The sequence below is a fragment of the Cladophialophora immunda genome, assembly GCF_000835495.1.
Source record: "Cladophialophora immunda strain CBS 83496 unplaced genomic scaffold supercont1.7, whole genome shotgun sequence".
Lineage (NCBI taxonomy): Eukaryota > Fungi > Ascomycota > Eurotiomycetes > Chaetothyriales > Herpotrichiellaceae > Cladophialophora > Cladophialophora immunda.
In genome coordinates, this window is record NW_015622547.1 from 3,788,433 (window position 1) to 3,803,815 (window position 15,383).

Below are 15,383 nucleotides of genomic sequence, written 5' to 3' on the forward strand. Positions count from 1 at the left end.
TCAACCTCGACTAAAGGCACCGCTCTTCGATAACTATACTTTCAGTAAACCTCACACAGTTGAGTTTTCCACTTGTGTGTCGAGCAGACAAAGCTCCAGATCTTCTACTCGGACAATGTCTATAGGCAAAGCGGATTTCGTCGATTTCGTCGATTTAACTGCTTCTTACCAAGACACCGCTCGAGAGTATCTGGTGCTGCTAGAACTTCTGGAGCCGATGGATCATGTTCCCAACGAAAGCGGTATCCGAATCACTGGAGAAGGTAGTAGCGGCACGACGTATAACGATAAGGTCGTACTACTGCTTGCTTGCAGCCTTCTCCCGCCGAGGATAATTTGCATGCGCTCGGCCCATTGGTTCCGAGGTGAGTCTTGTCGGCTGTGGTAGGGGCTCCGCATGCGAAAAGGGCCGTGCCAGATTCCATGGCCTCGATATGATGACAGACTCAACCTTTCGCCTAGTGCGGATAGGCAGACAATAGATATTATTCAAATGCCGCCAAAGATGAATCGAGCTGGAGACTCGACATAATGGTTACTCAAGAAATGCAAAGGAAAGAAATGGCCGACCAGGTTGTTATTCCCACGCGACCTTGCTCGTTAGCTACTATCGAGCATCACGAAACGAAGAATTCCACAATACCAGAAGACGTTGCGTTGCATGCCTTATTGGTAGCGCAAGATCTCCCTCGTTCGGCTGCCAACATGGTAGAATGTTATGACAGGGATTTTGTTTCGGTCAGTATCACCCCAATCAGTCCGCTTAAAATCTGCCATCGGCGGCCAGAAAGAGGTTATTATCGGGCTGACAGCAGCGCACTTTATGTAGGAGATGATGAAAATGAACAGCGAGGGGCACAGAGTCCCTTCAGAATCCCAGTCCAATGTCCAGTTCATGCGTAGATGGTTTAAGGACAATGCACGCAAGGCCGATCTGAGGCCTAGATGCGAGCCTTTGAAGACCCCAGTTGCTGTCGAGGTGAGCCTCGAAAATGTGAAATATGGTCAAGGGGGAGGAGAGCAATTTCAGGTGCGGGTGTATGAGCCCCAGGACGGATCCCAGTCTGAAGGCATCAACCGGCCGGCTTTGATCATGTATCACGGAGGAGGCTGGGTTCTCGGTGACCCGACCGCAGACGAAGGTGAGCAAAATGTTCTACACAAGCAGATTATTTTCCTGCCCAGGTACCCTCCAGTGCCATAGTGTTTATCATTGAATCATGCCATCTGGTTGGTGGTCGTGACGACTGGGTTTGTTGTTGTTGTCGTTGTTAACAGCCGACAGACCTTTCGATTTTCTTTGCCAGCGAGCTCCGCGCCGTCATCTTCAGCGTGGACTACCGTCTTGCGCCGGAACATGATCTCCGAACAATGCACAACGACTGCTATGAAGCCTTGAACTGGGTGACGAGTCCAGACATATCGGCCACTTACCGAGTAGATCTCTCTCGCCTTGGTCTTTGGGGATGTTCCGCCGGCGCTCACCTTGGAGCGACGGGTCTCCTGCGCGATGCGGTGGAACGTGCTTCCTCCCGCTTACGACAAGCCAGCTTGGTAGTTCCAGCTGTCTGCCACCCGCACGCTTTCAGCGGCCTGCTTGGACAGACATTTGAGAAAAAGAAGCAGACGTATCTCAAAGAGACACCGTCTTCTTTTCTTGGGCACATTGAGAATCTCTTCGGTAACGTTGTCTGAAATCCCCCATTTCTCTTGCGCGCGCTCACCGGTTTCCGTATTTTCCAGCAATAATAACAACCCCCCCGCTCGCCCCCACCGACCCTCTCGTCTCGCCTCTCCTACACCCGTCGCCCCTTCCGGCCAAACATGCTCCAACGCACATCACCGTCGCTGGCTGTGACATTCTCTGCGACCAGGGCATTGCCTACGCGATGAGACTAAGGGATGCTGGAATCGATACTATTTTGGAAGTCGTGCCAGGAGTCCCACACGGATTCACTTGGGTTGCGAAATCGAAGGCAATGGTTCAATGGACCAGGGGACAGATCCGTATTTTCAGGGCGGCATTCGAAACCATAGGGGCATGATCAGGGATGGCCCAAGATCAAGAGCAATCAGCTGAAGCCATATTAGTCCGTTAGACGAAAGACTTTTCGTGGCCGAGTTCATTCTCGCCTCTGTTTCTCGCCAAAGAAATGCTATTTTCTATCGTTCACGCAGAATGACTACCATTGAATTCACAAAAGAGATTACATGAGCAATGTGAAATGGTCAAATGGTCTAGATGTGATATGCTGAATTAAAACTACCTCTCCATTTTCCATCCAGAACGGAGATGCTACGCTTAAAAAAAAAACTGACATTGAAAAGAGAGATGAAGGACCCCAGAAAACAACGCAGAGGCTCAAATGCTATATGCTTTTGTCAAGTCAACAGCTAGGGCCGCCCCCATATTTTTGAGACCGGATACTTCTCAATAGATGATGCAGCTGGCAGGTTTGATCAAGCAGTCTGAGTGTGGTCCAAAATAGACTCCCTCCCTTCCTAGGACCGGGTAAGAAATACCTTCCTCAGCCGAAAGTGGGCGAGATCTTTGGCTGTCTCCCACGAGTTCCGCGCATTCTCCTTTACAATCTCAATTGTCGGCTTCTGGAAAACCAAGTCAATCTCTTCTAAAGTCTTATTGTGAGTCTCGGGCATGAAGAAGATTTGATAGAACCACCCAATCACGGCGATGCCGCCGTAGAACCCCAGGGTAAGGCCGATCTTTGTCATGGCCTCCAACATTTGACTGAAGTTATAGGTGACGACGAAAATCCACACGAAGGCTATAGTTGTGTACACCGTCATGCCGTAGCTGCGCAGGTAGGTCGGGTAAACCTCAGACGGTATGATCCAGGATAAGGTAGCGTAAGGGCCGAAGAAGAACATATAGATGACTAGGCCTGTGATGTAGATCCCTTGAGCTGCACCAGTATGGCTTAGGGGGATCAAGTAGCCTAGACCGATGATGAGCAGACCGACGAAAAAGCAAGGCACCATTGTAATGGCCCAGAATCTTCTGCCGCGTCTCTCCATGAAGATGATTGCTGGGATGACTCCAAGCATCAGCGTTCCTCCGCCCACTAGGGACATGAACACGCTGTCCTTTGCGTCAAAGCCAACCTTGCTGAAGAGGACCGCCATATAGTACATCACCGCATTGATACCAGTCAACTGGCCCAGGGCACCCATGACAAGGGAATAGATCATAGCCCGCCGGCATCGGGCGACGGTGAGATAGTCCGTCCACGCGAATTTGCCCCGGTTGCGGTTCCCAGCAGCCTCTTCCCGGACCGAGAACATCATGACGAAGAACTCGTCTTTCGCTTCTCTCTGTCTGATATCTCTGACCAGCTTCCACACTCGGAACGCGTCTAGCGGGTGGCCTTTGTGCATCAAGTAGCGTGGACTCTCAGGCAGGAATATCATGCCGACGAAGAGAATGGTGGAGAAAACAAGGGAGGAGCCGAGGATGTAACGCCAGTTTCCCTTTACGCTGATGAACATGGCTGCGACGGCAAAGCCCAAAACTTCGCCGAGAGTGATGTTGAATTGATAGAGCGAGACCAGATTGCCACGATGCTTTCGGGGGACTGTTTCGGCCACGTAGATGGGGACTGTGGCAACCTCAATTCCAATTCCCATACCTAGCACCAGGCGGCCACTGACCATCATTCCAAAGTTCATGGCGCCGGCTTCGAGGGCTGCACCGATCGTATACAGAAGACAGGACACCATGATGGCTTTGCGGCGGCCGAGCAACTCGTTGATCGGCGACAAGGACAAAGATCCTGCCATTCCGCCCAGAGCTACCGATGCGTTCACCAGGCTTGCCTGGTCAGCAGTGAGATTCAGCGCGGAGGGCATAAACAGGTTGGCGCCACTGATCAGTGACTGATCAATGCCGCATAGTAAGCCACCAATACATGCAAAGGCGGCCAGGAATTTCGTAAAATTGTCGGGGTTGTGGAAAGACAGAAATTTGGACCATCCGGAGTCGTCGTCAACATTGCGGGCGGCAAGTTGGATTTCCAGCTCGTTGATGTGCAGATCGACCTCTTCTCCCCCAGACCTCACAATCTCCATGGCATGTACCTCACCTCTAACTGGAGGCAGTTCTCCTTTCACATGGTCAGGGTTCGACAATTCAACGTCCTCTTCAATGTGAACCTGGCGTTCCATATCTTTCTTGTCGGACATGGTGATACCAAGCTAGTCCCCTGGACACGTAGGATTTCACAGAAGGACAGCGTCCCTCTTTGTTGTGGTGGTGGGTTGCAAGTTTGAAAGACGGCCGCACAAAGTTTTCTTGCTATCTTTCGTATCAGATCCAATATTTCGTTCTGAGGCCTCCGACGGTGATGCTGTCCAGAGCAGGGCATCCGACACTTATACCAATTCATGCTGGGTTTGTTTTGCTGTATTTAGGCGTATACCTCTCAAGCAATGCAGGTTTCCCGAACAACAACCGATGTACATCTTCCCGAGGTGTATTATACTGACTATCCATCTATGCTTTTCTAGGTGTAATTAGGAAAGGAGCTGTCGACCCCAGGTTCGCTTTGCAGGTTTTCCGAGGTGAATTATTATTGGACATGTTCTTCCTCTTCTGTGAGGACTATTCTAGGCAGCCGGCTGGTCAGGCGGGCAGACAGCACGTACCACTACTGGGCAGTCATTCGGTTGACTGCTAGGATGTAAAAAAGGTTGGAGTCGGGCTATGTCCAATGAGAATTCTCCTCGGCATCGGCTCATTCTTTGGTGCCATGCTTAGTACGAAAAGAGCGGGCGAGCGGGGTTGGTCGCACTAAAGGCCTGTAGCGGGCGTGGAAGCAATTGAGGCAATGCCGTTTCTGTAACAAGCAACAGGGTGACCGGAACGAAGATCGGAAATCTCAACACCCCCGCAGGAGAAAGAAATCATGCTCTGTGATTCTCATTTCGTTGCCTCGACGTAACATTCACCTTCCAGCAATGTAGTTGGGGCCTTCACCTATCTGGATTTTCCACAGTCAAGGATTCGGGTCGGGGCCAAGTAGTAAAGATGCACCCCTTGGAGACTCCAAGTATCAGGAAGAGATGCAGTGTGGCTTGTGATCGGTGCCATGCACGAAAAGTGAGATGCGACGCGACTGTTCGTAGCATACCCTGTACCAACTGTAGCTTGGATGGACTCTGTTGCTCTGTCAGAAACCAACTGAAACGGTGCGTCAATGGGTACAACCTTCTACCTGTTCCTTCTGTTGTTCTCGCTACGAGTTTGACGCTCTCGAAGACGGCAGAAGTGATTCACTTTTTCGGAAGCGCTCAGCATTTGCGCAAGGACTTTCTGACTTCCGTTTTGGCAGAGGGAGAAAAAAGAAACACGAATCAAGAATTTCGGTTCGATCCTGCTCTCTTGCTTCGTCTCCGCCATCCCCAACCTCTCGAAACACCACAGTTAACGACAGTCACAAGAAAGCAGTCGTCTACTTCCCAAAAGAACTTGGATTATGATGCTCTGCAGTTTGTTGACGAAGAGTCTACCTATGCGGGCGCAGACCGATTCGACTCCTTCCAAATCGGATCTACTACACAGGGTGTTGACGCACCAGGGGTCGATCTTTGGCGGGATTCGTTCATGTACGATGGGAACGAGTATGATCTAAACCTTGACTGGATCTTCAGCACCGAAGTAGATCAGGTCTTCAGTAACGCTTCCGACCAGCCACCATTCTACTTTTCAGGACAACTGTCCCAGCAGCTTCCCGACAATGGCAGAATTCAAGAGAGGCAATTAATACACGATTCAACTTCGCTTGGTCTACCGGTGCCCATTGCTCAAGAGTCATATAGCCACGATGATCCCATGGCTGGCCATGCTGCGCCGCTTCCAGCACTCCACCTTCCTCCTCTGTCGACGACCGCTGGGAACGAAGAATACCCTTCGTTCTTTATGACCAAGTCTGTAGGTTCGTCGACGAGAGAGTTGATGACAAACTGGCTGCGGCTACCGCTTGAAAAGAAGATGTGGGATATCGTCTCCTTGGCCGCCTTCCCAACGAAGGAAGAACTGGATCTATGTATCGACCTGTTCTTTGCGCACTGGGATCGACACTGCCCTGTTGTGCACCGCCCAACATTCGATCCAGTCCTGGAGCCCGTTGTCACTCTTGCCATGGTAACATTAGGTGCTTGTTATACTAATTTCGGTGGCGCCCTTGCATTTGCAAATGCACTATCTGAACTTGTTCGACGACTGCTTGTATTCGTAAGTCTTCTCGTCTATGTTTGAGTAGGTGTACTTTAGACAGGGTGTTCGTTGGCCTCGTCCGGCCCATTCGCTCACGTACTTCCTGAAAAGCAGCACTGACTATACGAGTGTTTGTAGATGGCAGAACAGGATCCTAGATTTGTCCGCACGGAATACTACATTACTGCCCAGCTGCTCCAGGCATGCCATGGTTTTGCGTGCAGCAATCGACACCTTTTCGAGCTAGCTGAGTCTAGTCGTGCGACTTTGGTCAATCATGGCAGACGTATGGGGTTATTCTCTCCCCGCAAATCTACCTGTCCTTACAATGCATCTCTTGAGGAGCGCTGGAGTGCCTGGATTGTGGATGAACGATTCCGTCGGCTCGGCTGGGGTATTTATGTGAGTGTCAGGAGAATAATAAGACCGACTAATGCTCATTGTGGCAGGGATTCGATGCGTCGTCTAGCTATCTCTTCAATGCCAAGCCTCATATCTCGCTTTTCGAAGCCGACGAAATGGATCTTCAAATGTCGACAAGCCATTGGGAAGCGCCCTCGGCATACGCGTGGGCGGCCCTTCATCCCTGGACACTTACTCCAAAGAATATTCCTTTTCACCTGCTACTGGATTCTTTCTTTCAAAATCCGTCCAAAGCGCACGCCAGCCTGAACGAGGACCACCACAGATTACCCGTCATTCTCACCATTATGCGCACTCTATGGACCGTCAGAGAGTTGGAAGGCAATCCGGTCAGGGATTTCTTCCAAGGTAAACAGTCCCATGCTGAAAACCGGACGCTCCTGTTGCACATCCTCAATCAGTTCCTGGTTTCGCCACGATCTCCGACCGCACTCCTCACGAGCCGGTCCCTGATTGACGTTGTGCACCGTCTCCAGACTGTCCACATGGCACATATACTCGGTGCCGGAGCGTTTACTAACTGGTTGTATCCTGTTCTTCGGGGTGGGCCTGAATTTGGGGTGGCTGAGGAAAGAATGAAACAATGGGCCGACGAGGACCCTTCTCGAGTTCGAGACCAAGCGTTACGCTGTGGGCAGGTGCTGGGCCTAACGCGAGAGTTTCCCTTCAATTATCCTCAGGAGGCTTTCAATGTCTATCACGCGGGGACGCTGCTATGGTGCCTCTGCGGTATCTTGCGCAAGCAATCAACCACACCCGGTTTCGTCGGTTTGCGGATCTACCGGCTCGATTTCCTCGGGGAGAAAGACAGCCCAGAGTTGGTCAACATACGGAATTGGATCCGGAATGGCCAACCGTGTAAGCTGTCGGTTCATGGAGTTCCGGATCTCTTGTCCGAAGACGGTCGATCGCATCTCCTCCATCAAGTCGCTGAGATCCTACGGGCCATGCGCGTGTGGGGGATTGCACATAACTTTCTTCGAGCGGTGCTTAAACTTGCAGGAAAGGAGTCATAAGATCCAACACACCACGGCAAGCGTCAACATATCTGGTCTAGGTAAAGATGTAAAGCGTTGAGGATGGGGTGGCCATCCCCAGACCTTCTATTCATCTTAACTGGGAATGCCTAAGGCATATATAGTTGGAGATGCGTGGACCCAGGGGTTCCCCAGGGCCTTTGATAGAGAACATGGAACCTTTACAAACGTCAGCCGCCTCCAGGTCCTCGAGGCGCTATTAGCTAGGATAGTGTATTCAAAGACACCCGTCGTTTTCGAAGAGTCGGACGGATCTCTTACTGTTTCCGAAGGGGGACCATTTCTGGTCCCCTATGATAGTCGCTTGGTTGCGTGGTGCACGAAAAAGGCAAGTGTTCTTCCTTCTTTCTTTCCCTCCTCAGATTTATCCTCCTTATTACTAGGTTGGCTAGCTAGTTGTAGAACTCTTTCCAAACCCTCACACTTCCCTCTTAAGCGAGCTTTCTTAGAAGATATCTATATTTAACCGTCTGGAACTAGTTAGAGTACCGTTATAAGTAATATAGGCGCATATCAGATGGTTCCTCTTGCAGCCGGCACACTCTGGTTTTTCCTCGTCACATCTCTTGCGCCGAAGTCGGCAGCACAAACAGCTAGTCTTTGCTCTCGATTGTCTCGGTTTCAGGTCCATATCTCGCCTCGGTGAAGGATTGTGCTTTCGTAGCGGGGAGATGGTTTCGATATGACAGGCCTAGAGGAAACCGGCAGCGTCGCGAAAGAGACGTCGAGACGTCCCAACGTCGCTAGGTATGGGGGCGACAGGGATCTGTCGCCGCGCACGTGGTGGCCTCGCAGACCCTTTGTAGACCATCAGCACTAGGCCTGGAAGTGGTTCATGGGCATCACAAGGTACGAGAGCACTGCGGAAAGGTTGAAATTCCACATCCGAGTCAAATTGCACGCCGCACGTCCGAATCGGGAACCCCGACACTTGCGCATTTCATTCTATTTGCCCACAAATCAGTCAGTCCCCTTTCTTTTGAAAACAAGCTTTCCTAAGGTATATACGTAAAGTTTCGTATCATTTGCATTGTTTGTGCAGAAGGAAGATGAAATCTGCTTGGAGCTCACGTGGGGGGCTCATCGAAATCCAGGCCGCTTTGAAGACGTTCGCGCTAACTATCTATCCCAAGGCGAAATACTGCTATCGAACGTTCGCTCCAACTCATAATCATGCACTATCCACGTCGCCTGCCCAAAATCCAGTCGGAACGCTGTAAGGATCGGCAATAGGACCTCTCTTCACAGACGGTGCGTAGACAGTCAGAGAACTATCGTTGGATTGCCGCGGTAAGGTTCCAATTCGCAAGAAGCTTTTCTCGATCTCGGTTGAGTACTGATAGGGTACTATTGAAAGGAAGGCGCCGGTTAGCTCTGCCCTTCTTACGGGGAACTCTATGAATGCAGAGAGCAAACAATACTTACAGTTAAATGAAACATGGTCATCGCCATGCCGAACAACCAGATGACCATTCGGAATGTCGTCCATTGCTCGAGTCGTCCATTCCGTGGGCGCGCTATGTCAAGGAAGTGGTCAGAAGATTGCCTTTGAGCCACTCCCCTTTTGATCCTTTCGTTGAACACCTACCTGCCATCGAAATCTGCTGTGACGAGGAGCATAGGGAGTTCTGTTCGGAGCGGTGTCAAGGATGCTGTATCAAAAGGCCAAGCTGAGCAAGCAAGCTAGACCGTGTCAGCATCAAGTGAAAAAGACACAAATCGGTGGAAAAAAAAAAACTGACTTGTGTTAACCAGACTGTTGTTTGACCCAAGTTGTTGGTATCATGCTAACCGGCCTTGGTCAGCCTTCCGCTTATGTCGAAGTCCAAGCTGTCATATAATGGGGATCTTACCCCCAAACCACCGTTCAGAGATTTCTGAAATTCAGAAAAGGTTGTAGTTGGTGCTACACATTCGTCAGACCAATTGTGATTGTTCGCCAATAGATTCACACATACGAGAGTCACCGCACTCCAGAATGTAAGCAACCACGCTCTCGACTGTCACCTCTTGTTCGGGCAAAGCTTCCAAGGCGCTGATATTCACTGACAACGCGGAAATCAAATCAATAATCTGAGGAAAGTCTGGCTGATCCTGAAAAAGCCCGGAGACAGCTGATTGGATGGCCCAAACAGAATCGATAGATGAGTTCGAGGCTCTCTTGACGATCTCACGGAATGCCTAACACACATTAGCATATCATCTTGTCAGATCCAAGTTCCTGAGGTTATGGTGCCCACTTCTGGAATACTGCCCTTGCCCGCATTTCTAAAGGGGCATGATGAGTTGTTCTGGCAATATGCATCTACCCTCAACAAGACCCGATTTGCGGCTACTATCTCATCTTCTGCCTGCTGGCCAGGATCCTGCACATTGGTCGTTAGTTGTCAACGTCAACCACAAAAGTGTTGGACTTACAACTCCATGCGGCACTACCGCGTCTAGCACAAAGTGGCCCACAGAGTTGGGATACGCGTGGGCAAATTGTAAAGCTCGATAGCTACCACTATGATGTCACTTGTGGTCAGTTGTATGTCTATCGCATGCTGGACTTGACTCACTAAGAAGCGCCTAGGAAATGAATTTTCTCGTAACCTAGAGCCTGACGAATCTGATTGTAGTCCTGCACAACCTCCCGTGTTCCGACGTGCCCAATGATTCCGGTGGGCAAACTTGAATCAACCCACGACTGTATTGCGGCGGCAGCGGTCTCTTTCACATCATCGAATTCGGCCTGAGAGGTTGGGCTTTTTGATTGTTATGCTTCGTGCACTCTGAGCGAGAATAGGCGGGGACTCACTAGGGGTTGAATAAGGGTAGCACTTTGTCCATCGAAACATTCAGAGGATTGGAGCTATACGTGCCACGAATGTCCATCACTGAAAGAAAAGATCAGTTTCAATGACACGAAGCGGGTCGGGTGTTCAGCACTCATCAAGTCGTAGTCTGTCAACCCCGAGAAATCGGGAGTGAACGGAGAGGTAATATTGAGTGCAAGATTCCATGCGTACACCACTCCATTATCCGAGCCACCTGGACAACTGGCACTGGGGTCAGCCTTCTTCATCACCAGACATTTCACAAGAATAAGACCAACAAGAAGATGACGCCTTTTGGTTCAACGGGTCGATGCATGGCAAGGCCAAGAGTAATATTGTTGCTCTCACTGAGTGGCCTCGAGTAGTCCATTGGCACGACAATCTGGCCACATTTGAGCGTTGACGGAAGGTGTTGAAGGTCCACGCCCGTTGGGTCGAAAACAGTGCTGGGGGGAATGTGCTCGCTGCAATCAGTCCAGAGGATTTCTGGGCTAGCTGCTGCCAGGGTAAAGATGAAGCAGAAAAGTGCATACGCCCATCCACGAACAGGGAAACTCTTTTGAAGCATTTTCGAGAAAAGCGAGCCAAGTTTAGAGAACTGATATCAATAAGAAAATCTCAACGACCAAAGAAGAGGTGTCCTGGCAGGGTAATCGAGGCATATTAAGGGACAGCAGAAGCACTGTTTTCAATTTACGAGCTATTGAAGACGCGTATCGTTGTTTCAGAAGGATATCTCCTTACGGTGTAGCAATTGCGAACCGTCCAATAGCGAGGGCATGTGCAAAGGACCATATGCTGCAATTACGGAGGGAGGGAGGGTCGACGAGGCTCAATTGTAAACCATGCTTACGTAGCAGAGACTCGACCAATTCAAAGGGGATTCTGCGGAGTCGACCATTCCCGCTATCCGACCCACAGCCACTAGCTGAGCTATTTGTACATGTACAATGTAAACGTACGACGAGAAGGGAGTAGTAACATGGGGCTGTGGTATTGTGTAAGTCCAAGGTCCCTTGCCCAGCGAGTTCAGGCAGAAGTTCGCAGTGTCTTGGCGTAGTAATAACCGTGCTTGATTGGACTGGGTCGGAAGTGACGTCTGCGAAAGGCTTAGCGGCTCGGCGGGTGCATCTGAGGCAGTGAGGCTCGGTCTGGCGAACTCCGGCCCGGAACCAAGTCAACGTATTCAGGTCTAGGCACTAGCTAAACAAAAGCCTGGATTAGTCCTTGAACGTCGGCGAGATTCGAAGCATCCTCTCACCTCCATGGAAATGCGAGTGGCGCCACAATAGGGAGGGTGAAAAGGTGACGTTCTCCACAAAAGTCCACGCGCTATGGCTGTTTACCTACTGTGCGAGCCTGTGTTATGCCTTGGCTTGAGTTTGTGATGCCGTCGACGAAGCAAGTCAAGCATCGTGCATATGCAAGAACTGGCTGCAAACCCTGCAAGTATGTGCCCTTGTTTTCATATCGAATCCATCTCCCCCATGCGACGCCTGGTCGTGCTGCTCAACGGAGCATGTGCCGATTTTCAGTGGTCGTATACTTAGCTTCCTTGATCCTTCATACACGAATCCCATATTTGTATCCATCACTAACAACAACCGCAGGACCCGCAAGGTCAAATGCGACGAAGCGAAGCCCCAATGCAATCGATGCCAACGAAGTGGTCGAAACTGTGATGGATACGTCGACGTTGTCACGCAACATCGAAAAGCGGAATCATTCAAGTTCGTCAATTACATAAGCCACGGACCGTCGTTCTCTGCAGCTCTTTTCCTACACGACACACGACAACGACAGGCTTTCGAATTCTATCAGCTGCGATCATCTCTGGAACTGTCTGGTCCTTTCCAAGAAGAGACAGAAGTGTGGAACAGGCTGGTGCTACAGGTGGCATATCATGAAACAGCCATCCGCCATGCGGTCTGCGCTCTAGGATGCTTTCACCAAGAATATGAAGACGAGACTCTCTATGCTTCTGGTTTTTTGAGCACGGGCCTGGAACAATACTCGTACGCGATCAATGCTCTTGTCGCCGCAAAAGGAAGCCGTAGGTGCATGGAGGTGACCTTAATAGCTTGCATCATGTTCACGTTCTGCGAGCATCTACAGGGACATCTCGGCTCGGCCAAGGCCCATGTGCACAGTGGTTTGAAGCTCCTCGACACTTATGTGACCGTGTCTAGAGAAATGGACCGAGCTGGACCAACAAATTCTGATCCTTACCGACCATACTTTCCGCTCACGATACTGATCCTCCTGTTCAGACGGCTGGATCGCCAGCTGGCGGAATTTGGGCAACAGCCTGTGCGTTCAGCTCATCACTCTCTAGGTTGTCAGACTTCATATCTGCCAGATCGGTTTCAGTCGGTAGCAGCAGCTTCTGGATCACTCGAAGACATTGTTGATCAGCTTATCGGAGTTACACTAGAAGCTACCACTAGACAACTTGTCAAGTGTTCTAGTGAGATGGCTGCGTTGCGTGGAACCTGGTACATACGACTTTCGCAACAACTCGATCAGTGGAAAAGGGCCTTTGACAGACTTTCCACTCTAGAATCGACACGAAATCAAGACCGAGCGAATCACCACCACCATGAAGCAGTCCTTATCCTCCGTCTCTGGTATTCTTCGTGCCGCCTCTTTCTGCTTCTTGACTCTCCGAACGAGGTCATGGATTATGATGGAGGCATGCCGATGTTCCAGTCAATGGTCGATGTTGCTCAAGGATTGCTGGATGTTCAGAACAAATGCGAATATGAATCAATGGTGCCGACTACACAGAAACGCGAGAAGGCCTCGGCTCCGATAATCGAGGCATTCATGGTCCCCAAGTCTAAATACGAACCCTGTGAACTCGGATGTTTTGAGGACAACGGCTTTGCCACATTACGGCCGTCATACTTCTCCCGTTTACCGATGTTGAGCAAAGCCGTTTTTACATGCACGGCTTTGTCCCCAGTACCCCCGCTGTTCATCGTCGTCACCCGGTGTCGTGAGCCAAAGTTACGACGTCAGGCATTGCGAATCCTCTCTCAACTCAATCGACGTGATGGTTTCTGGGACTCAACCCTAGCTGCCATGTGTGCTGGAACTCTATTGTACTCAGAGGAGCTCGACACGGCCGATTTGAGCGACCAAAGAGGGAAAGCCCAAGGTCCGATGAAAACTGGATCTGCGAAGCAAATTATTCCCGCTGGTGCTCGAATGCTGGGTGTTCGGCCACATTTTGGTCAAGGGAGATTGTTGACTCTGGAATTTTTAAAAGCGCAACAGCAGCATGAGATCCTGCGATGATCCGTTGCATAACAAAAGGACATGCTTCGGTGAGTCCCCTTTGACAAAACTTCAAGTGGACTGCATGCAGGATGTGATGCAAATGGCTTCGAGTCGTCTGACTATGTCCGAGCCGCGGGCCCACGCGCTTCGGTAGAGTTGCATCCATCGTGCGGCCCTACGGTCGCATATTAGGCTGCGCCTAATCGATAGAGGCCCAGGGGGCTTCCGGGCACAAAACCAAGCCGGCAATGAATTCAGAGTTGAATGAGCATGGCGGCATCCCCGCGGCCGTCTCCTCGGCTGCCTCGGACTGGCAGTTCGGGGCATATATAATATATGTATATATATAGAAGACGACAAGCTCAAAGATACGCGTCGAGCAATTTGGTTTTATTTACTGCCTGTCGGGCAGCCCTTCTGAGGTCATGCCAGCTCCCCGAGCGTCGACCATCGCCGAGCACAAACTTGTGAAACGACAAAGATTGCGACGAGAAGGGGATAAACGATGTGTACATGGACAGAGTCCCGTTAATGTTCACCTTTCCTCCTTTTGATCCTCTCGAGCATCCAGTCGCGGACTACTCAATGACCACGGCGACATGCTCGTCCATGTACTTGTTGATGTCGCCCAGGAAGCATGCCGCAATGATACTCACTCCCCCAGCCGCGATGCTGGCCAGGTACACGTACCTGTAGCTCTCGGAGTAGGCCAGCTGGCCCGCGGCGACCACGATCTGGTAGGCCGTCTCGTTCGCGAGGCCCGGGATGGTCTTCAGGTCCTGGATCAAGCTGGCGCCGGTCAGGATGATGGCCTGCGTGATGTAGGTGGTGTTGGTGACGCCGACCTCGTACATGGCGGGCGCGATGTACTTGACGGAATTGGTCGTGAACTTGGAGAGGAAGACGTTGTAGTAGGCGCAGTAGCCGACGGAGCCGCCGATGACGCGGATGGCCAGGGTCAAGGCGCTGACCGTGGCGATGAGGTCGTCCGGGCAGATGATGGTGGTGATGATCGAGGCCGGGACGACAATGCCACCGATGCCCAGGCCTCCAAGGACCAAAAGACCCCATAATTTATCCATGTTGTCCGGGGTTGCACAAGCCAGAGCACCGCTTCCTGCGAGAGATGTGGTCAGTATCAACACAGGCAGGAAGGGAAAACACTCGAAGAATAATACCGGCAGTCATGAGAACGCAGGAGACGATCATGAGCTCCTTGTTTCGCCCGCGGAAGACGGACAGCAGCCAGAGCGTCACGCATGCCCCGACCATAATAGCAATACCACCCGGAAGGACGCGCAAGCCCACGGCAGCAGGATCATGGCCATACACGTTGAAAGCCTGGGTTGGCCAGAACATGAGGTATGAGAAAAAGTTTGCTCCGGAAATGAAGGTGATGACCAGAGTGAGTCCGAGGATGCGAGGGTCCTGCTTGAGCCTTTTCGGAAACATGGGGTACTTTGCGCCGTAGGCCTCCCAAAAGATGAACAACACTATGAGGACAGCACCGAGGATCAGAGGAACGAGAACGTGGGGCGATCCCCACGAGTACTGCGCAAGTAAGTATACAGAGCTCGGTCGCAGAGGATC

General features: G+C 51.1%; 5 protein-coding genes across 5 annotated transcripts; 3 read left to right on the forward strand and 2 right to left on the reverse strand.

Moving 5' to 3' along the window:
• Positions 1–841: 841 nt before the first annotated feature.
• On the forward strand, positions 842–1,695 carry PV07_11993 (uncharacterized protein; the record flags this gene model as incomplete). Its single annotated transcript, XM_016399477.1, has 2 exons — positions 842–1,142; positions 1,286–1,695. 2 exons carry the CDS (start codon positions 842–844, stop codon positions 1,693–1,695), a joined length of 711 nt encoding a protein of 236 aa, XP_016244039.1.
• Positions 1,696–2,502: 807 nt separating this feature from the next.
• On the reverse strand, positions 2,503–4,200 carry PV07_11994 (uncharacterized protein; the record flags this gene model as incomplete). The annotated part of the gene is made up of 1 exon (XM_016399478.1): positions 2,503–4,200. The coding sequence occupies one exon, from the start codon at positions 4,198–4,200 to the stop codon at positions 2,503–2,505; it is 1,698 nt and encodes a 565-aa protein (XP_016244040.1).
• A 1,420-nt stretch (positions 4,201–5,620) lies between these two features.
• Positions 5,621–7,671, forward strand: PV07_11995 (uncharacterized protein; the record flags this gene model as incomplete). The annotated part of the gene is made up of 3 exons (XM_016399479.1): positions 5,621–6,250; positions 6,371–6,634; positions 6,682–7,671. 3 exons carry the CDS (start codon positions 5,621–5,623, stop codon positions 7,669–7,671), a joined length of 1,884 nt encoding a protein of 627 aa, XP_016244041.1.
• A 1,059-nt stretch (positions 7,672–8,730) lies between these two features.
• PV07_11996 (uncharacterized protein) lies at positions 8,731–11,079 on the reverse strand (the record flags this gene model as incomplete). The annotated part of the gene is made up of 12 exons (XM_016399480.1): positions 8,731–9,039; positions 9,118–9,209; positions 9,281–9,375; positions 9,435–9,479; positions 9,546–9,598; positions 9,651–9,873; positions 9,933–10,058; positions 10,111–10,198; positions 10,254–10,439; positions 10,493–10,571; positions 10,624–10,733; positions 10,790–11,079. 12 exons carry the CDS (start codon positions 11,077–11,079, stop codon positions 8,864–8,866), a joined length of 1,563 nt encoding a protein of 520 aa, XP_016244042.1. The 3' UTR covers positions 8,731–8,863.
• A 667-nt stretch (positions 11,080–11,746) lies between these two features.
• Positions 11,747–13,957, forward strand: PV07_11997 (uncharacterized protein). Its single transcript, XM_016399481.1, has 2 exons — positions 11,747–11,960; positions 12,122–13,957. The coding sequence occupies exons 1-2, from the start codon at positions 11,878–11,880 to the stop codon at positions 13,809–13,811; spliced, it is 1,773 nt and encodes a 590-aa protein (XP_016244043.1). The 5' UTR covers positions 11,747–11,877; the 3' UTR covers positions 13,812–13,957.
• The last annotated feature ends 1,426 nt before the right edge of the window (positions 13,958–15,383 follow it).